General features: G+C 37.7%; 1 protein-coding gene across 1 annotated transcript in view; it reads left to right on the forward strand.

Annotated features, from left to right (window-relative positions):
* Positions 1 to 18,756, forward strand: part of CPA6 (carboxypeptidase A6) — a 266,163-nt gene extending 247,407 nt beyond the window's left edge. The window contains exons 9-11 of the mRNA XM_045560547.1: positions 7,493 to 7,695; positions 12,097 to 12,181; positions 18,225 to 18,756. Of these exons, the coding sequence (XP_045416503.1) occupies positions 7,493 to 7,695; positions 12,097 to 12,181; positions 18,225 to 18,412 (476 nt within the window). The 3' untranslated portion in view covers positions 18,413 to 18,756. The remainder of the gene's footprint in view (positions 1 to 7,492; positions 7,696 to 12,096; positions 12,182 to 18,224) is intronic.
* Positions 18,757 to 22,718: the final 3,962 nt, after the last annotated feature.

The following is a 22,718-nucleotide window of genomic DNA, read 5'->3' on the forward strand; positions in this document are numbered from 1 at the left end:
TCCTTCCCTCCCTTGTGGACCAAGCTTCCTAAAAAAGAGTCTATATTCACTATCTCCTACCCTTCTCTTCCCAGTTGTCCCTCTGAGTGCATATGATATCTTGGCTTTGCCCATACCATTCCACTAATTTGTCTAAAGGAAAGTCCCCAGTTATTTTGTTACTATAAAGTTAAATACACCTTTTTTCTGCATTTTACATGCAGATCACACCCTCCTTCTTGAAACATCAAGTCCCTGGGTCCCTTGACACCAGCATCTTATGGTCCTTCGACTTTCCTGACAATTTCTTCTTGGTTTGAATGACAGATTCCTCTTACTCTTCTTGCCTCTTTTAAATACTGATATTCCTCACAGTTTGAAGCTTGGTTTGTTGTTGTTTTCATCCAAATGCCATTTTGAGTGATTTCACTCTTATAAAATGATAATGACTTCCAGATATTTTTCTCTAGCTTAATATTTCCTTTTAGCTTCATAGTTATATCCAGTACCCTATTCGACATCTCTCCTTGCAGCCTCAGGCTTCTCAAACTCAACATGTCCAAAATGAAATTCATCATCTCCCTTTTCTCTCTACATGTCCACATTCCTCCTCGTTTATTCAATGTTTCAATCAGTAAAACTATCAACTCAGCCAACCCAGAAATGTAGTGTGTTATCAGACGCCCCTTCCTTGTCCTATACACTCAACCAAACACTGAGTCTAGTTAGTTAATCTTCCAAATACTTCTTTAATGCATCCCATTGGTGCTATTTCTAATATCACTGCCCTAATTCCAGCTGTCAACATCCCTGGCCTGGATTATTGTATTTGTATCTTGATTTGGCCTCCCTGAGTATAGACTTGCCTGTTACAAATCTATCCTCTAAATTTTACAAGATCAATCTAAAATGAAAATCTGACCATGGCTTAAAACTCTTTATGGTTAAGAGGCTGAGGGAAAGAGAAATGTGAATTGACTGCTAATAAGTATGGAGTCTCCTTTTGGAGTGCTGTGAATGTTCTAAAATTAAATAGTGGTGATGGTTGCACAGCTCAGTATATTTAGTAAATATGCTAAAAACCACTGAATTGTACACTTTAAAAGGGTGAATTTTATTGTATGTAATTTATATCTCAATAAAGCTGTCATAAAAGAACAAAAACCTCACAGTTATGTTAGTTCGGGACCTCCAAGAGGCGGGCATCAATTCAGGATTAGAGGTACAAGAGATTTATTGGCAGAAACATTTGTGAAGAATAAAGGAGAGGAAGCAAAAATAGGCTGAGACCCTCTTTCTGACCATGATGCAGGTCAGAAACTTAGGCAAGGAGAGGGGAAATGAGCATTGGGTTGAAAGAGTCTCAGACTAAAGCACAGCTCTAAGAAAGGCTCAGCCAGGCTGATGGGGAGTTCTCAAGCCCCACTTGCCCTACAGAACAGTGGTCCCCAACATTTTTGGCACCAGAGACCACTTTCATGGAAGACAATTTTTCCAGGGATGGGGTTGGGGTTGATGGGGTAGGGGTGGGGACGGAGCTCTGCTGCTGGTCCCTGACAGGCTGCAGACCAATGGCCAAGGCTTGAGGACCACAGCTATGGAGAATACCTACATCCTACAAGAACAGGCTTGCACTAGTACCCCTACCATGATCAGCCATTGTCTAGGAGCAACTATGCTTGCTGCAGCAGAGATCTGAGTGATATATTTTATGGCCACCACAGAGCTTCTTTTACTGCCTAGTGGATACCACACACTCCTTTGCATAATATATAAAATGTTCCATGAACTAGTCCCTAATTACCACTCTAGACTCATCCACCAAAACTCCCTCCCTGACTTCCATTTCATGTTGAAGTTCAGTACTAAGTTTTTCTTACCTTTTATACCATTGTTGATATTGCTCTCACTACCTGAAACTATCTTCTAACTCATATCTATCCTTCGAGACTTATCTCTTCCAGGAGACGTTATCACCTATAAGCAGACTTTCCTGAACACACACACAGGGTAACTGCCCCTTCTCTCTGCTTCTGTGCTATCTTCTCAGTACATTGCAGCACTTACCACATTGTATTATCTACCATCTGTACGTTTTCCAGTCTAATCTATATGTTTCTCAACTCAGGGTCTGTGGCTTTTCACATTTGATCCCCAGTGCATAACATGGTGTCTAGAATGGAACAAATGTTCAGTTTAATTCAACTTCAGCTTGCGATTAAAAAACGTAAGCCCTTTACATATATTATTACATTATTACACATGGTCTGATTTTATGTTATCCTCTATATTTTGTTTCTTCATATTTCTTTGTTCTTTTTGGTAAAGTTGTGATTTTAATATTACCTACCACATAAAGGTGATATGAGGATTAAATAAGATACTTCAGGTAAAGAGCCTGACACACAGTGAGTCCCAGCAAAGGAGGAGGTGCTGGTGTCGGCATAACCATGGTGTTGCTGGCAGAATCTGCAAGAAGCTATTTTTAAATTTTGATTTTTACTAATAATAGGATTATAAAAATTCTTTTCAATATTCAAAACATACTTTTTAAAACGGAATTTATTTTAAAGAAAATTTGGAAAAGATATATTCTAATATTTATCATTTTCCTGGACATTTTTTTCCTTCCCTCTTTGTTTTCTCTGATATTAGTTTCTAAACCTTCAAAACTTCTTAATTTATTATTCATTATGTATGGTCAAACACATGTTCAGAGTCCTCCTTCCCCTCCACTCAGATAATCTTCATCAACAAAACTTAGTTATTCAGGAACACCTCCTTTATGTTCATCCCCACATTCGGTAAGCCCATCTGGAAGGGTGATATGAAGGCAAAGGATTGGAGAAAGCTCCTAACTAACAACCAAACCCTTATGGTTCTCGCTTCCATACCATGTTTTGGTTTTGTTCTTTAAACCATTAAACTATTTACAATTTACTTTTGTATATTTAGGTTATAAGGGCCCAACCTTGTTTTCTCCATATTATAAGCTAATTTTCTCAACATCATCCACTAAACAATCATCTCCATAGTGATTTGTGATGCCCCTCTATCATTATACTAAATTCCCATGTGTTCTGTGTCATTGGTCTACTAGTCTGTTCCTGACTTGATGTCATGTCGTTTCTGTTATTATTCCTGTCTGGCATGTTTTAATGCCTGGTAGTGTAAGTCCTTCCTCTTTGCCCTTCTTTTCCAAAATTTTCTTAACTATTTATTCTCCCTCAAAAATTTTAGAGTTTTTTAGTTGAGTTTTCCCCCAAAATCCTGTTGCTGGTATTTCTGTTAAAATTGAGTTGAACAATAAATACATAGGGAAGGATTAACATCTTTACAAATCATCATACTCATGAACATGGCATAGTTCTCTAATTCAGTTCTTAATTATAGATATTTTAATAGAGTTTAACATTTTCTGATAGCCATGTATTCTTTGATAGGTTAATTCCTAGATATTGTGAATAGTACCTTATTTTCTACTATACATCCTCATATATAATACTGCCATGGGTAGAATTACCCTATTGAATTTTTTTTTATGACTGGCCACTCTATTGAATTTTTTAAGTTAATCTTTTATCTGGGTATCTTGGAGACTCCTCTGCTTTTTACAAGACAAACAATGCCCCAGAGAATGTGTCCTATATAGGATCTAGGTTTTCTAAAGCAGGATATTCCCTCAAAATACTATAACTGGATAGTGTTCTCCCAAATTTCATATCCATTGGAACTTCAGAATGTGACTTTATTTAGAAATAGGGTATTTACAGAAGTAGTTAGTTAAGATGAAGTATACTGGATTAGGGTGGGTCTGAAATCCAATGGCTGTTGTCTAAGGAGAGGAGAGGACACACACACAAACACAGGGAAGAAGGCCATTTGAAGATAAAGGCAGAGACTGGAGCACAGTCATGTGCTGTGTATCAGTGTTTTAGTCAACTAATTGCATATATAAAGGTGGTCCTGTGAGATTATAATACCATATTTTTACCGTACCTTTTCTATGTTTAGATACACAAATACTTACCACTATGCTACAGTTACACATTCAGTACAGTAACACGCTGTACAGGTTTGCAGCCTAGGAGCAATAGGCCACGCCGTGTAACCTAGGTGTGTAGTAGGCTAGACCCTCTGGGTTTGTGTAAGTGCACTCTGTGATGTTCACTCAGTGACACAATTGCCTAATGATGCATTTCTCAGAACGCATCCCCTCCCTTAAGCAACACATGACTGAAAGGCATCTACAAATCAAGGAATGCCAAGGATTACCAGGACTCACCAGAAGCCAGGAAGAGGCAAGGGAGGATTCTCCCCCAGAGCATTTAGAGAGTGGATAGCCCTGTTGGCACCTTGATTTCAGACTTTTAGCCTCAAGAACTATTAGAGAATGAATTTGTGTTGTTTTTAGCCACTCAGCTTGTGGCAATGTATTACGGCAGCCTTGAGAAACTAATATAAACACCAAGTCTGCCAAAATAATACTAAAAGTAAATATCTGCTGTATCTACTTATACATTTTTTTCTGTAGACACAATATTGCTGGATCTTTAGTTTTCTATATAAAAATATCAATAATTTGATGGATGAATTTAATCTATTAGCATTCTTCATAACCATTGTTACATTAAGACTTATTCCTGCCACCCTAATTTATTTTTTTTAATTTATTTCATAATATTATGGTGGTATAAACGATTTGGTTACATAAATAGCTTTTGTACCATGCCCATCCCCCAGATAGTGTGCATTGTAACCATTAGGTGTGATTTTACCCATCCCTTTCTCCCCCCTCCCGGATTTTTTTTTTTTCCCCCAAGGTAGAGTCTCACTCTTTTGCCCAGGGTAGAGTGCAATAGCGTCATTATAGCTCACTGCAAGGTCAAACTCCTGGGCTCAAGCGATCCTCCTGCCTCAGCCTCCCATGTAGCTGGGACTACAGGTGCACACCACCACACCCAGCCCCTGGTTATTTTTTCTATTTTTGGTAGAGATGGGTCTCACTCTTGCTCAGGCTGGTCTTGAACTCCTGACCTCAAGGAATTCTCCTGCCTCAGCCTCCCAGAGTGCTAGGATTACAGGCATGAACCACCATGCCTGGCCCATCTTAATTTCTGTTCTTTATTCACCAGTGTTTCTTCTTTCTCCTTTTTTTTTCCTCCTTTACTACTTTCATTGGATGGGTCAAACTTACTTCTGCTAGTTGTGAAGTTTGTGTTCTATTTTTCTTCTTCTGGTGGTTAACTCTAACTTAAGACCCATACTTAGGTTTTTCTTCCATCAGTTTCTAAGTTTAATCAACATCTATGTCTCCTTTTCAAAAGATACTAACAACTTAACATTCTTTTTCCTCCCCTGGTCCTCAGCCCTGTATCCTTCTATCAATTTGTTATCTCCTAGAGTTTGACACCAAGATCATTACACTTCTTTTCCCCTTTGGACATTGTTTATTTAGACAGCAGATGTTACTAAGTTGCTTGCTCTCCTGTAATTCTCATATCAAGTAAGTTCTCTGGAGTTATTCATTATTTTGTTGGAATACTTTCTCCATAGGTTTTTTCAAAGTATGTCAGTGTGTAGTACATACTTTTGAGGCCTTTTATGCCAGAGAACATCAGTGATAATGAGAATTCAGCTGGACATAAAAGTCTAGATTCAAAATTCCTTTTTAATAAACACTTTGGAAATATTACTCTAGTGTTGCTGTTGAAAAGTCAAATGTGAATCTGATTCTTGTTCCTTTCTAAATGACCTGCTTTTTTCTCTCTGGAATTGTTTCCTTTTCTTAAATTTCACTTTAATATGTCAAAGTGTTGATATTTCCCACTTTATCTCTTTTGTTTGGTGCACAATAAGTCTGTTCAATCTTTCCTTAATTGTGGGGAAATTTTAATTAGCAGTTCTTCAAATATTAATATTCAACTTTACTTTTTTTCTTTCCTTCTAGGGCTCCTATTAATCACATAATGAAGCTTATTCTATTTTTCATACTCTTTAATTTTTCTCTCATTTTTCCAATTCTTTATCCCTCCCTGATGCCTTCTGGGAGTGTTTCAAACCCCACTCGATCTCATTAGTTCATTCATCGACTGTATTCATTCAGCCCATGAATTAAGTATTTTGTCTCTACTATATCTGACTGGTTCCTTTTTATAACTCCATGTCCCTGTTTTTTTCCAGTGCCCTTCTATATGCCCTTGAAAAGATTTATTAGGATTATTGTAAATTCTTGCTTTCTCTGACTCTTGAGTTCTGCTCCCTCCAGAGTTAGTTTTTCAGTTTGTGATCTCACCTGTCTAGTGCTTTATGTTGATATTCCACAGATCTCTATTTTTCCCACTCCCTTCAGAGCAACAGCTATAGCTTTTATATTACGTTCTGGGTCCCATCTGCATTCCACTTGCTTCTGAAGCAACTCCAGAATGAGAACAAAGGCGGGAATCCCCCGTTGCTCTGAGTTCCCCATCTTGACTCTTGACTCTCCTACAGCATAAACTACACTTAATGTCCTCCAGATTTAGCCCAATTTGACTTGGTTGTCTTTTCATGTTCAGCAGAATTAGACTATGTCACAGAACCACCAAACGTTTTCCATTAGCTTATGAGAGAATTATTATTTTCTAGAGGTAGAGGAAAGAGAGTAATGGCCCCATATGGCAAGTAACCATGGAAAATTTCTTAGAACTATAATATTTTGTGATTGTTATCGTGATTCTTATTTTTCTTTGCTCCCATAGACTTCTTAATCAGTATGCCCTGTATAGGATTTTTTAATTCAAAAACTATTAAAATTTTGAAGATTTCCTAACCTAACTTTAACCAACCCCCAGGATAACAAGAGAAGCCTCTTGGATTTGACAAAACTAGTGTGGATATTGCTGATCTAAAAATGTAATAGAAATTGGTTTGGCGTGTTCTTTGAAATTATTTCTGGACCACCTTTATGTTTTTACTCTATCAATATTGGTATCTTATCAGACACCTTTACAGATATCTAGCCTTTTCTTTCAATCTGACTTAGACTTATTCGACAAATATTTGTTGGATGCTCGCCGTACTCTTGCTCTAGCTGCCAGGTGCCCAGGAGGAAGGACACGGTCCCAGCCTTCACAGAGCATTACAGTCTAGGAAAGAATCTAGATTGAATGCACATTCTATTAGAGCCTATATTTTGTGGGATTTATTTTTGTTTTCTGTGTTGTTTCCAGTGTATCCCAGGCACCTAGAACTATATAAATATTGATTGAATGTTAAATGAGTAAATATTGGACACTAATTACAAATGTGTTGAATGTTATAAAGAGAGAGTACAGGTGTTGTGGGGTATGGGGACTTGAATCACCTTGGAATTTACAGTATTGATTCCCATAGATAAGAAGTTAGATGAATTGCTTAATAATACCATATATTTACAGAAATAAACGAAAAGTTACCATGTAACAATGCTGATTTGTGTCTCTCATTTTTTCCCTGCCCATTCCCCCACCCCTTTGTCTTTTCTGACTTGCAGATGAAGGAGCTTCTGTGCACCCTTGTGATGATACATACTGTGGCCCTTTCCCAGAGTCCGAGCCAGAAGTGAAGGCCGTAGCTAACTTCCTCCGAAAACACAGAAAGCACATCAGGGCTTACCTCTCCTTTCACGCCTACGCTCAGATGTTGCTGTACCCCTATTCTTACAAATATGCACCCATTCCCAACTTTAGCTGTGTGGTAAGTGTTTGGCCCCGTATGTGTGTCTGAGGCTTCATGCTTCCTCTCTGATGCTAAGATGGTTTGAAGTACTACTGATAATGGCAAACACATACAGTGTTTATTCTAAGAAGTATTTACATGCATTAACTCATTTATTCTTCATAACAATCATGTAAGGTAACTTTTATTATCCTCACTTTACTGATGAGGAAACTGAGTCCCAAAGAGATTAAGTGACTAGACTAAGGACACATAGCTACCAAGTGTCACAGCCAGGATTCAGCCCTGAGTCTAGCTCCAGAGTTCCTGCTTTTGACCATTGTGCTGCTTCTCAAATGCAATCATTTCAAACCTATTTACATTCTTACCACAGGTTATTCAGGAAAGGTCAGGATGGATTTGATTAGTATTACAGCTTCAGTCACATATGCAGAGCTGTAATTAACTTTATTGAGTAAATAATTGTTCATAAATTATAGTCTGACTCTCATTAATTAAAAGCAAGTTTTAATTCATAAGTGCTATTTGCTTAATGCTTAAGTCTCTGGGCATGTATCTGACAAGTTAGTACTAAGAAGGAACCGACTTTCAGACAAAAGATTACTTGAAAATGAAAAAACAGAGTTCCTTTCTCTCCTATATCAGAAACCCAACAAGCTGTTCACTATGGGGCACAATTTGTCATAAAGTGAGTCATTTCATAGTCTATAGCCTCTAAAGGCCTACAGTTCAAAACTAAGAAAAACTAATATATGGTGTTAGAAGTCAGGATGGCAATTACCTTTGGGCACAAGGGAGGGGGTAGAAAGGGATTCGTGGGTTGCTGCTGCTGTTCTTGTTCTTGGCCTGGATGGTGGTACATGAATGTGTGCAATTTGTGATCATTCATTGAGTACTCAAAATTTGAGTACTTTTCTGTATGCATATTTGAGGGCATTTTTGCCTCCTGACACAAAGCGTGTGATGTCTTTTCCAACACCACTTCTTCAACCACCAATTGGGTGTCCAACGATTGAATTCCACTCTGACACTGATTACCCAAGGTTAGCATCAGACTCCGCAGGTTTAAGGACTCAGTCCCACAAGGCTCCCACGAGACACAAGTCACAAGTAGGGGTTCCCAGGTTACCCACACTTCTGTCCAACTTGGCTACAGAGTCGAAGGCTCCCACCATTTCTTCTTCAGGTTCAATATTTCACTAGAATGACTCATAGAGCTCAGGGAAGCGCTTTACTCACTAATACCTGTTTATTGTAGAACACACAACTCAGGAATAGCCAAGACCAGGAGAAGCACAAAGCAAGGTACAGAGGGTGGGTGTGCAGGCTTCCTTGTGTTCTCCAGGTACATCAGATACGTTCATCAACCCAGGAGCTCTCCAAATCCTATTCTTTAGGGTTTCTATGGAGATTTAATTACATAGGTATAATTGATTACATCACTGACCATTGGTGATTCAACTCACTGTCTGGCCCCTCTCTCCTCAGAGGATGGGGAATGGGGCTGAAAGTTCCAACTCCCTAATCACATGGTTTGGTCTTTCTGGCACTAGCCTCACCCTCCCCCCATCCTGAAGCTATCTAGGGGCCCCCAGTCACCAGTCATCTCATTATCATACAAAAGACACTCTTACCACTCGAGATTCCAAGATTTTTGGGAGCCTTGCACCAAGAACTAGGGACAAAGACTAAATATTTATTTTTTTATTAACTACAATGTTGTACTTGAGTTAAAAAGTTTTTCTAAAATAGAAGCTTTCCCTTTCTCCCTATACCTTGAACTCCAAATTTTGCAACAATTGCTGGAGTTTCAGGAATTTCTGACTTAGATGTCCAAGAACTGGGAGGAACCAGGATGTGAGGAAGCCAGAAGAAAGCTTAGGAAAGGCTTTCATTCTGTCCAAAAGGGGAACTCTGTTCTTGGCATTCCAAGAATTCTGAGCAAATTCCCTCTATTGAGAAATATTGTCAAGTGATAGTCATATTCTGCAGTGCTGTTCTTTAGCTGTTCTGTGAATCAAATAGCCTTTCCTTTTGTTTTTGTTGTTGCTGCTGCTGCTGCAGCTATTGTTTTGTTGACCTGGCATCCTGACACCTTGTATCGCAATATTTCTATAGGCAAATGTTCAGCCCTTTCTTAAATGGGAACAGTATCTATTTATATTTTTAACAACAGATGATGTGGAGTATGCAATATATAAAAATTATTACATGAGAATGTTCTTCATATTTTAAATTTATCTTCCCACAGTGAGTTAAGCCTATTTTCCTTTTGCCTTGGATTAGAGACTGTGGCATAAGAATAGATCAGTGGTTCAAAACCAAGGCTGAATTTGCCTCCCAGTGGACATCTGGCAATGTCTGGAGACATTTCTGATTGTCACATCGGGGGTGGGGGGTACTATTGGCATCTAGTGGACAGAGGCCAAGGATGCTGCTAATCCTCCTACAGTGCACAGGACAGCCCCCCACATTCAATCCAAAATGTCAATAGTGTCATTGTTGAGAAATCCTGGAGTGGGTTAAGCATAAGCTAAATCGATAAAACTAAGATTACAATTCTCAAAAACTAGTCAGTCTCTGAATGTTAACCAGAAACCATCAAATTTTATTAAAAATCTTCAAAAACATTTCATCAGTATATAAGAGTCTGTGTTCCTGCTAACATTTTTTTAAGTCATTCATTAGGTTGCTTTTTAGATAAAAAATATATTCCTTTCTCAGCTGAAGACTAAATAAGGCCTAGGTCCTTTTGGACAAATTGGAAAGAAAAAACAATGGAGAAAGGAGAAATCACTTAAGTAAACTCTTTAAAATATTAATAAATGTCTAGGTGTGCCACCCTGGAAAATAATTCTTGGGAAAAATGAGAAAGCTTTCACTTCTTATGAACAGATATTATCCAAACTCCTTGTCAACATGTACCTGTGGCCAAATGGCAGCAGTACAGTGAGCTCAAAAGGCTAAAACTGTGTACATAATTTGTGTAAATAGGCAAAGTGGTTTTCTTTTTCTTTCTTAGATTTTTTTCCCTGGGTTTCGTCATCTGAAATAATGAGGAACAAAGGTCTCCTCACCAGCAGAATGCAATAATCTTCTAAATGTAGAAATACCTGCCCTTGCCATAGAATATTGCTGAGATTGTTGGAGATGTTAAAATCTTAGAACATTCTCCGTAAAGATATCTCATTATGGTGTTTACATTCCTTTTCTGTTGGCTCCTATGGGAAGAATGTCATCACCAGTGAGATCAATAATAAATAGTCTGCCAGCTTCTAGAGCCTGGTCCCTGAATAGCCACAAAGGGTGGCATATGCTGCAAATACTGCTTTATGCACCCCTGAGCTGAATGAGGGCAGCAACCTGAAGCTCAGTCTGGCACGCACCATCATGTTGTCCAGAGTGTATTAAAGTATTAAATTATTCATAGGCAAATTGAAATGGGAGAGTTGTATACTGGTTTCAACATACTTCTTTTCCTTTCACTTGTCATACAATACTTCTCTAACTCCTGTTGGAATTAGTGCTTTTATACTATTTGAAAATGTTTAAAGGATAGTATCATCCGAGTCACAGTTGAATATTCACCTTTTAGTATTTTGATTGTGTTAAGTATTTTTTCTAATTTTTGGCATGGGTAGGAAGAGTTCCACCTTAGAATTTCTGTGTCTTAGCAGTACCTGACTAAGCTCCGTGGGAGGCATGTGTAACCGCAGAAGTCGTGAAGCATTCTGAAGTTGTTCCCATGCCCTGTAAGGATAAACACAGCATAAGAGAAGTCATTCTTACAGAATTAAAGAATTTTTTAATTGATCCAGATGTGTTTTAAATACCTTATACATAACCAGTGAAATATATGCTTAAGAATCAATATTATTATCGTAATACTTTTATAGATTTATTCTTATTCAATATTCATATAAGAAATATCAGTCAAGCATCTGTTATATACAGACACATTGCTGAGTACTGGGTATGAGCTGTGAATGAGACTGACCTGGTCCTTTTCTTGCCGAACATTTTGTAATTTATAGAAATAGGTGTCCCTGAACTAAAGTGAAGAGGACAGAACATTAAATCAGCCTTAGAAAATATGGGTATTTAACTTGATCACTCTTTGCTCTATAATGCCAGCACACCCATTTAACCGCACTGAGCCTTCCTTTCCTCATTGGTAAAATGGAAATATTGCTGATCACTGGATTGTTGTGAGACAGAAGAAATGATGTGTCCCAAAACATGTTGCAAATGGAGCATGTGACATAAGAGTAATAGAATATTATTAAATACAGCCAGTAACTACTAATGTGCCCATCATCGTCCTCTATGTTGATGACTGATCAAGGCGCACACAGTATGTCAGTGTTTCTAAAAGTATCAGTGTAACAATACACAAAATTTCTCCATTTTCCCTCACAGGAATCTGCAGCTTATAAAGCTGTGAATGCACTTCAGTCAGTATACAGGGTACGGTACAGATACGGACCTGCCTCCAGAACGTTGTGTAAGTTTCCTGCATATGTTGTGTTAGAATCATCTCTCTTGAACTAATATCCTGTACCATAACTTCCTTTTAAGAAGGAGAAAGCATATTCTCCCTAAAGTAGAATTTTTGACTATCAAATTAGCCAAGGAAGATGGAAGGAGTTTATATCTGATTACTTTTACACAGCTTGACAGAAGTCACTGGACCCACTTAAACAAATTCTAAGCAGAGAATGTACTAAGCATACAGTAGTGACTACAGATTGGACGCAGATCTTATGACAGTGGAACATACCAAAATGGGCTTCTTAAGCAACTGTAACTACTGTGAGGGTGGAAATGGGCCTTGAGAAGATAATGAAATAAATGTTTCAGCCCTACAACAGCTTCCCTTTTACTCCTTCCCTCCACCGTTCTTGTTATGAAATGCTCTTTCTTATGTAGTACCTCCAGCTGAATTTTCCCTTAAATGGTGATTAAAAGTATTTCTTCTTTCATATGAAAAAGAAAGCAACTGGGTATATGGAAAAAAACTTCGAGAAAAGATGTGGATTCTAGTCCTAATTCTGCCAGGTGTGTCATCCTGGCCAAGATATTTATTAATCCTGGGCTTTAGTTTCCACAACTGTAACATGAAGAATTGGACTAAATCATTACACATGACCTTTCAAACTCTAAAATTCATTCACTGTATGACTTGGAAAATCTAGTGAGAAGTCATGTCTATCTGAAAGTCTGTGTATGCATATGAAGGTAAACACACACATGCTGTATATGTGTGTATAGATAGTGACATCTGATTATGCTTCCCAGTAAGGTGGCAAATTTCTCTTGATTTCTTTAATCTACCTATCATTCTATTGCTAATGTCTTACCACTCACTTTCTTCGGCCTTCAGAACAAAAGTTTGGTTTGTCAATTAACGTTGCTTATGAAATGAGTTTATCCTAATAATAAGAATGTCACAAGTATTAGTAGATTTTTTTTTTCAAAGTCCGTGATCATTGGTCTCATGCCGATCTTTTTAGAACTGTTTTTCAATAGTGACCCTGGAAAGGGGAAAAATATTAATAGTATTTTCAAAATCACATTACCAATTAATACTAACATAATATACATAAAACATTAATTTTTAAAAGTCTTGCTAACAGTTCACCTTTTCAGCTTTGTATAAAGGCATAGTCATAGTATTATATTTACCAAGAACAATCTGTTACTATAGAAATGAGGCTGTCACATCACCATGATGTCACTGTTGGCACATATTGTCTCTGGCTTTGGCTACTATGACTACTATGTGTAGTTCAATGTGCTCTAACCAGAGGGACACAGAAGACACAGCCTATCTTCTGTCCCTAACTGGAGCAAAAGGAATCTGAGAAACAGCAGAGTCATTTAATTGTCATTTTCACATAATGATTCCATCTCTGACTTATCCTCAGAAAAACATCATAAAAAGTGGTATTATTTGAGTAAATCAGCATGCTCTGGAAATTTAATAATAGCAATAATAGGATTATATCAAGCTGGATCATATAAATTTCAGGAAAACATACAAAGATTTTCTATAAAACATTTATTCGTTTAATAAATGGTTTTTAAGAGCCCGTCAGACTAAAAACTGCATACTAGGCACTTTGGGGTATAAAGATGCAAAATAATAACAGCTAATATTCATATATCCTGAGCACTTTCAAGTGATTTATTCTTTCACTTAATTTTCACAACAACCTTATGTAGCAGGTACTATATTTTTTCAAAAAGGGAGACTGAGGCATAGAGAAGTCACCCAGAAGGTGGTAGAGACAGATGCAGCCCATGCCAGCGGTCTGCCTCCAGGGCCCTGCTTTCAACTCTGTGCTGGAGAGCGGGAGAGTGTGAGGTCACAGGAGCCAGAAGCAGAGAGTAGCCCGAATGGCTCGTCAGCTATGTTAAATGCTGTGGAGAGGCTGAAAGGGACATCTGAGGGAAAACAAAAAACAGAAAGGAGACTAGGCCTGCGGTCACTGGTGACCTTCAAGAACAAAACTTAATAGACAGGTAGAGGCAAGAGCCAGCTTGAATGTGGTTGAGGATATAGAAGCAACATATATAGATTCCCTTTTGAGTTCTAAAGCAAAACAAAGAAGAAAAAAAGGATGGTAACCAGGGATAAACGGCAGGATTGTGAGAAGGAACCGCTATAGGAAAGGGGTCTTTGTGTACTTTGGCCAGGGGTGGGGAACCTTTTCATTTTGGAAGGCCGCATTAATTTAACTGTAATCAAATAAGGCCACATTCAAGAAACTTCAATTAGATATACTTTAAAATGTACCTTATTTTGTAAAAATCTAACTACTATGTACTTAGTAATTTCAAACAATGAAAACTATTTGTTAATTTTAAAGTTAACCTTTTAATGACTTTGTTGTGTCCACTTTTTGTTGGAAAGCTTTTGAGCAGTTTGGAGGCCTGAGTTTCAGTTGATCCTCTAGATGGATATCAGTCATTTGCGACCTTAAGGGTATCTTGATTTGGGGTAGGTAGAAGAATGTAAATTTGCAGCAATAAATGGTTGAAAAGCATGAAAGCATTTTTCAGGCATGTTGCCGAAGGCATGGGTATTCTACTGCATTTTTCCATATTTCAATTGGATGTTTCTCAGCAGCAAACAAATGACTTTAAAATGTCATCTACCGAGAGCTCAATCAATTCCATCTGTAGTTCTTCAGTTGCCTTGCTAATATCAACTAGGTGAGGCTGAAATGCTAATTTGAGTGTGATGTCATGATTCTCAAAGTTAGTGAACCTTTCATTGTATTCTTCAATTAATATGTCTGTAACAGCTGTGTAATCTTCAAATGATTCACATATATCATCCTGCTCATCAATGACCTTTGCTAACTGGAGAAAACGTTCACCCAAAATCTCCTTTTAAAGAAGTGTTTAGAAAATGACAGCATTTTTCAAAATGCTTGCATTTTTGCCACATATCATATATAGACTTAGTTTTGCCTTCCAAAGAAATATTCAAGTAGTTTTGATTTGACATGCTATCACATAGAAATGCTACATTCCCATAGAAATCTTCTTTCAATAATTCACATTGCTGATTCTGTTCTTTATAAAATTTAACTATCTGTTCTTGCAGAGATAAAATTTTGGCTAACACCATCCTTGCAATAGCCAATGCACCTTAGAATGATATGCCAAATCCACACTGAATACCTCATCATTCAACCTTAGCATGTTATGACCTGATGATGCCATGTTTCATTTGCACCAATATAGTTAACATTACTTATAACTTGTTGCAAAGTGTCACTTAAAACAGTAGCTTTAGCGCAGAGATTTTGCTGATGCAACATATAATAAAAATAAATGACAGCATCTGAATCTGTTAATACTTTTTTTTAATTTGTCCAATAAACCCTTCATGTTTTCCTGTCATGGAAGGTGCACCACCTGTACACTTGATAAATTTACCAAATTCAGTTCAACTTCATGACATTTATCTTGAAAGTTATCAAAGATATCTATTCCCCGTATTCTGTTCGCAAGAGTGCCCAAAGTGAGTAACTCTTCATAGCAAAGGAAATCTTCTGTTATGACCTGAATGAAGTATAAAACCTGTGCTAAGTCAGTGGTGTCAGTTGATTCATCCAAAGTAAATAGATAATATATATTTTCCTTTTGAAACATAGCATGAAGTTGTTCTGTTAAGTTGAAGACTAATGCCGATCAGTTATGGTTCTCCTTGAAAAAGGCAGTTGTTTGTACTTTGAAACGTTATTGGGATCTAAGCATCCTACAACTCTGACAATGCATTCTTTCATAATTTATACATCACCAAATGGCTTCCCTTTTTTCCCTGAGTATATAAGCTGCCTTATAAGTTGCTTCAGTGACATCATTTCCAGGTCTTACTGTTGCTTGAAAGAATTATCTTTGCTTTTGCTTTTCATCTTTTAGTTTCTGCAATACAACCTTTTGTACATCTCCCTCTAATTTAAAATATCTGTCATCTTTAAGAGTGTTAGAATGCTGATGAGCATTTAATTTCTTTAGTGTTGATATTTCAGTATTACAAAGCAAGCAAATTATCTTTAACAGAAACAAGATAATATTGCGTTTCCCAATACTCATTAAAAAATCTATTTTCTTCCTTCAGCCTTCTCTTGGTCTTCTTGGACATGATGGTCTGTTAAAAAGACAGAATTAAAATATACTGTTGAGCTGTGCAACTATTCACAAATTCTACTTCAAACAGAAACACAGTGAACATTGTCAAAAGCTGATAACAGACTGGCGTACTTGACCCCCATAAACTCTCACCAACCAGGCTCATGCCGTAGTGGCTCCAGTCAGGAGGGGGAAGTTAGAACTAAATCATGAGTGTAGCAGCCGTCAACTTAGCCCTTATGGCTTAATATGTTCTAATTGTGCCAGTCAATCTAGGAGATCACTTAAGCCCAGGAGTTTGAGGTTGCAGTGAGATGTGATGACACTACTGCACTCTAGCCAGGGCGACAGAGCGAGACTCTGTCTCAAAAAAAGGAAAGAGATGATGCATGTAAAAGATGAGCAGCATTTCTTTCTCTGACCATGAAGGAGAAAAGTCAGGGAACTCAAATGTCAATAGAGGAGGTGATGGGATAATAATCTAGAGTATGGCGGACAGTGGAAAGTGAGGGGTGGGATGAGTAGAGAATAGGAAAATTTCAATAAGTGAAGGACTAGAAAAAGGAGCCCCAAGCAGCATTGGGGATATAAAAACACTTCAGTGATTTTTCTTTCTTTCTTTTTTTTTTTTTTTTTCAGAGACAGGGTCTCTCTCTGTCACACAGGCTGGAGTGCAGTGGCATCATCATAACTCACTGTAGCCTCCAACTCCTGGGCTCAAGTGATCCTCCTGCCTCAGCCTCCTAAGTAGCTGGGACTACAGGAGCATGCCACCACGCCTAGCTAATTTTTTAAATTTATTTTTTTGTAGAGATAGGGTCTTGCTATGTTGCCCAGGCTGGTCTCGAACTCCTAAGCTCAAGTGATCCTTCCATCTTGGCCTGACTTCAGTGATTAGATGGTGTGACTTTATAGGATATCTATTCAATAAAAACTTTCTCTAGCTCTTTCACCAAGTGAAAGCAGAAAAACTGGGCTAAAGATTGAAGATGAGCCAAAAAAAACAAAAAAAAAAGGCAGAAAAAGGATAGGGATGTGGCATTTTGAGGGTCTGGTGAGAAATTCAGTGAAATGATTGACTGTGGCCCAGTGGACAGTCAAATGCAACCACAGGAAGGCAGCAAGGAGTACAGAAACTGAAGAGTAAAAGCAAAGAACTAAATCAGCGAGAGTGGAAACACAGGGAAGGCCTGAGAAATGAGGAGGCTCTCTGGTAATAGAATTTCAATATTCTAGACCTGGGAAGTGGAGAAGAACTGAGTGGCAAGAACTAAAAAACAAAAAAGTCCACAGTGTGGGTTGTTTATAGGTGAATAAAGTGATAAATGGTGTAGATAAATGTTCTTGGAATTGAAGCTGAGAAATGTGGACGTCATAATACTGGTAAAACATTAATATATAGACTAGATCCTCAAAGATGACAGCAGGTATGATTTGTAGGTTCCATGAGCCAGTTGCCACAGAACTCCTGTTAAATCATTCTTATTGAAACAGTATTTAATTGGAAGGATGTAAGATAACTTAATAAGCCAGTACTATACAGTATATACATTTAGAAAAATGACCAGATGCAGTGGCTCACACCTACAATCCTAGCACTTTGGGAGGCCAAAGCAGGGGGATCACTTGAAGCCAAGAGTTGGACAACATAACAAGACCCCATCTCTACAAAAAATGAATTAGCCAGGCATGGTGGCACACACCTGTAGTCCCAGCTACTCAGGAGGCTGAGGCAGGAAAGTCACTTGAGCCCAGGAGTTTGAGGTTGCAGTAGCTACGATCATGCCACTGTACTCTAGCCCAGGCAAGAAGCAAGAGAACAAGACCTTGTTTCAAAAAAAAAAAAAAAAAAATTATGCAGACTCTTTAGTGAGGCTAATATTTTTTTTTCTAACTTTTAGATGTGAGCTCTGGTAGCTCAATGGATTGGGCCTACAAAAATGGAATACCCTACGCATTTGCTTTTGAACTACGTGACACTGGACATTTTGGATTTTTACTCCCAGAGATGCTCATCAAACCTACCTGTACAGAAACCATGCTGGCTGTGAAGAATATCACAATGCACCTGCTGAAGAAGTGTCCCTGAGGGAGCCTACGGGTCAGGTCAACTGCCAGAGAGAGCAAGCTGATCTGAGCAAGAGCTACTTGGTGCTGGGTGGAAATTGTTTTTAAAGAGAAGGGCAACTGCTTAGAGCGAACATATCTATGGACTTTAAAAAGATCTTCTCATGCAATTTGACACTTTGCAGCAATAGTAAACAGGAAAAATGAGGGCATAGACTACTTTGTTATAAGAGAAAATGTCCATTTTATATCCTTTTATAGTCTTATTTGATTACAGAAGGAGGGGATGTTTTCAAATTTCTTTGCCTCAAGAAATGTACAAATTATTTGAGGCTTTCCCTTCAATAAACCTCGTGTTCTCAACTAAGATCTAGGATAGTAATGATGTTTCATGATTTGGTTCTCATTGGAAATGGTAATTTTTGAAATGGAAAGAACCAACTATATTTCTTCATATGTTAAACACACAATTTATCAAGTTCTGTAAAAATATAGCAAGATAGAGCAACGTAGGTTTAGACTCAGAGAATACCACTTTAGAAAAGATAAGTAAATATTAATTAAGGTGCTAGACACACAGTTAAGAGCTTTACACTAATAATGTCACTCATTCCTCACAACACTATGAGGTAGATACTACTATTATTCTCATTTTTCAAATGGGGAAATTGAGGCTTAGAAATATAACATAGGTTTCCATTTCCAGGACCATGACAGCATAGGTATCTAGACTGCTGGAAATAACTAAAACTGCTCGACAAAATATAACTTTTTAAATCATCTTGAAGTCATCAGACAAAAAAGTAAGGAAATTTTAAAGCAGGCATTGAGTAAAAACAGTAACCTAGAAAGGTGAGCAGTACACTGTTATCCTGAGAGCTTTTGTCAAACTGACAGAGTATACATGTTGATTGCACAGCATTTTAAGGAGTGGGGTCAGACAGCAAAGCTCAGGGCTATTCTACATTGGGACTTTCCTCCTACCAGAATTCTTGGATTCCAAAGCACTCTACCTTCAGTGTAAGGTAAATTAGAAATAAACCTCCACACTACTTCTAATGGACCACAAGAAAAACTGACCTTTTCAAATTTTGGCAAGACTAGAGAGGAGAGAAATTGCCACTGAGAATTTGAAACCACTGAGTCATCCCTCACATAGGTTTGTGGCCCAAATTCAGACTACCTAAATGGTCTGATAAACCGCTAGCCAAGATTCTAATTCAGATTAATCCCAGGCCGGTAATACCCCCGAAGCATTTGTTAGAATCCAATATAAATCCTCTTAGGGGATTTGTCTGCCCAAGGCATGTCATGAACACCAGGATAAAGAGATGGAGCCTAAAAAATTCTAGAAGGGGGAAAACACGGACAACAGAATGGGGAACAGAGAAGCATGAAATTTCTCCACAGCACCTTTATAGCTTGAAGACCATGGAAACATACCTTCAGCGTCTTGAGGGGAAAGTATACAAGAAATCTACACCCAGCAAAATTATCAGTGAAGTCTGAGAGTAGAATCTAGACATTTTCCTAAAAGTGAGGTCCTAAATTATTTACCTTTCTCAGGAAATTCCTGGAGGATGTGATCTATCAACATGAGGGCATGTACCAAGGGAAAGACAAAGGATCCAGGAACACAGGGAATCCAACACAGGAGACGGGCGTGGGGAAAAAAATCCCAGTGGTGAAGAGGAAAGTCCCAAGTTCCAGCTAAATGTCAGATTTACAGACCAACTAACTTGGAGGAAAAGAACTGAAGACTTCAGATCAAATTCCCCCAAGATAAATGCGAAACAGATAGAACACTTAAACAGGTTCAGAGTCAATTTTTACTTACATCAGAGAATTTGGGGATGAATTAGTAATAAAAGTACAGAAAACCAGCCAGGAGCGATGGCTCACGCCTGTAATCCTAGCACTCTGGGAGGCTGAGGCGGGAGGATCACTCGAGGTCAGGAGTTCAAGACCAGCCTGAGCAAGAGCAAGACCCGTCTCTACTAAAAATAGAAAGAAATAATCTGGACAGCTAAAAATATATAGAAAAAATTAGCCTGGCATGATGGTACATGCCTGTAGTCTCAGCTACTTGGGAGGCTGAGGCAGAAGAATTGCTTGAGTCCAGGAGTTTGAGGTTGCTGTGAGCTAGGCTGACACCATGGCACTCTAGCCTGGGCAACAGAGCAAGACTCTTTCTCAAAAAAAAAAAAAAAAAAAAGTACAGAAAACCAAGCAAACTAAAACAAAGTATTTGTTAACTAGTGAAAACAAAGAGTTATACAAGAGAAGAAATAGAATCATAGTATACTGTGTGTGACTTAGCTATAAATAATACTAATATAGTCAAAATAATGTTAGCCCTAAACATTGATTTAACTGAAAATTGTGATATAAATATATCAGAAGGATAGGAAGAAGTGAAATATTATAAATGTATGTGAGAAGAGGAAGCATAGGAGAGCTAAATCCTCATCTTTCATAGAAGAAAGTCAATGAGATAATTTCAAAGACTGAAAAATCAAGAAATATCTGTATATGCATGTAATGTAGACATAAGAAAGGAAATAGAAGAAATAACTAGAAAGACGAAAAATTATTGGACTAATGAGAAGGAATAAGTAAGGAGTAAAAAATTAGGAAGGAGGGATGGAGCAGAGGACTCTTATTTTTAATGTAAGCCTTGTCATATTATTTAACTGGTTTTATTTTTTAAATGATGAAATATACATGCCAAAGAGTATATCCTTTTAAAGGAAAATAATACTTTTTAAAAACAAACTCCCAACTACTTACCACCCAGTCTTTTTGATGTTAAAATGTATGTACATTGTTTCTATAAAAAATGATATCAAAATTAAATTTAGAAGAAATATTAAATGAAATTATATGTGGAGTGCCTAACACTAGTACTAGAGTACTGTAAACAATAGTAAAAATTAGTTTTGTCTATTTTTTACCAATGTAATTTATCTTTCTTTCTTGTAGTCCCAGTTCTCTATCTGCAGGAATGAGCCTCAGTCCTGCTAAGGAATAGTTCACCTGGGAATTTAACTTCAATTCATCCCATCTAGACCACAAACAAACGATCTGGGAGTGTGGAATTGTATTATATTAGTTATTTCTACCAGTAAAATAGGCAAAATCCAAAGTGTGCAGAACAGTCAGGAGGGCTGGAGGCTTATGAACACCTCCAAGACTTGAAAGATGCTGCTTTCCTAAGGCCCTGACAAAATGCACACCAGTCAGCTGGTATCTGGTGACTTGCATGGACCTTACTGCCAGGAAACTTTCTGCTTTGATTGGGAGCATGCTGCCATAGTCCCTGCTCTGTGTCCAGATCCTTTGCTGGCATCTATTGATGTCTTTCCATCAAACATCATCACTCTCGTGACAACAAAATAATAATCAACTCTTGGGTATTCAGAGGGTAAAAAAAAAAATCAAAGAATTTACAGATAACTCCCCAAATTCATTTTTAATTATATTTTCAATTTCTATCCTTACCATATCCTATGTAATAAAATCTGATAGCAAGTTAATACCAAGAACTAAAATTTGTATTCCTTTATTTGTCCCAGCACACCACATAGTGTCACTGCTAAGAGTGTTTTTTTCAAAGTCAAAGTAAGGGCAACATAAAAGAATCTGAATAATCCACAAACTGCAGGGTACATAGTTTCTTTATTAGCCACATATAAATTCAAGATGAAACTTTGCCTTGATGAACCTCATGCAAATTCTTTTCAATGATTACTCTCACATTTCAGTAGCACTGTATATATCTTATGGACCAAGTCCTATAAGTGGGTGTTTTAATACTTAGGGGCTATTTTCATTTTTAATCTTTTTTAAACTAAGCCACAAAACATCCTGTGGGATGATTTATGTGCAGGGCACTCTGCTAGCTGCTGTGGGTGAAGAACAAAGCTGTTATATTTATGTCAATACTGAAGAATATAAAAATTTACTTCAACTAAAAACAGCACATGCATTTTTAAAAATAGTTTGGCAAGATACTTTTTCCCCCTACTATTATAAAAAGCAATTTTGTAAATTCTGGTTATGTTGAGTTTTAGTTCTCAATTCAGTTTTAGTGAAGATTTTAGTTTCTTTGGGCTGCTATAACAAAGTACTACAAATTAGATGGCTTAAAACAACACCAATTTATTGTCTCACAGTTCTGGTGGCTAGCAGTCCAAAATCAAGGTGACAGCAGGGTCATGCTCCCTCTGAAACTTGTAGGGGAATCCTTCCTTGCCTCTTCCCAGCTACTGGTCCATTGCCAGCAATCTTTAGCATTCCTTGGCTTGCAGCTGTATAACTCTGCTCTC

This window comes from Lemur catta, chromosome 9 (assembly GCF_020740605.2).
Source record: "Lemur catta isolate mLemCat1 chromosome 9, mLemCat1.pri, whole genome shotgun sequence".
In the NCBI taxonomy this organism is placed as follows: domain Eukaryota; kingdom Metazoa; phylum Chordata; class Mammalia; order Primates; family Lemuridae; genus Lemur; species Lemur catta.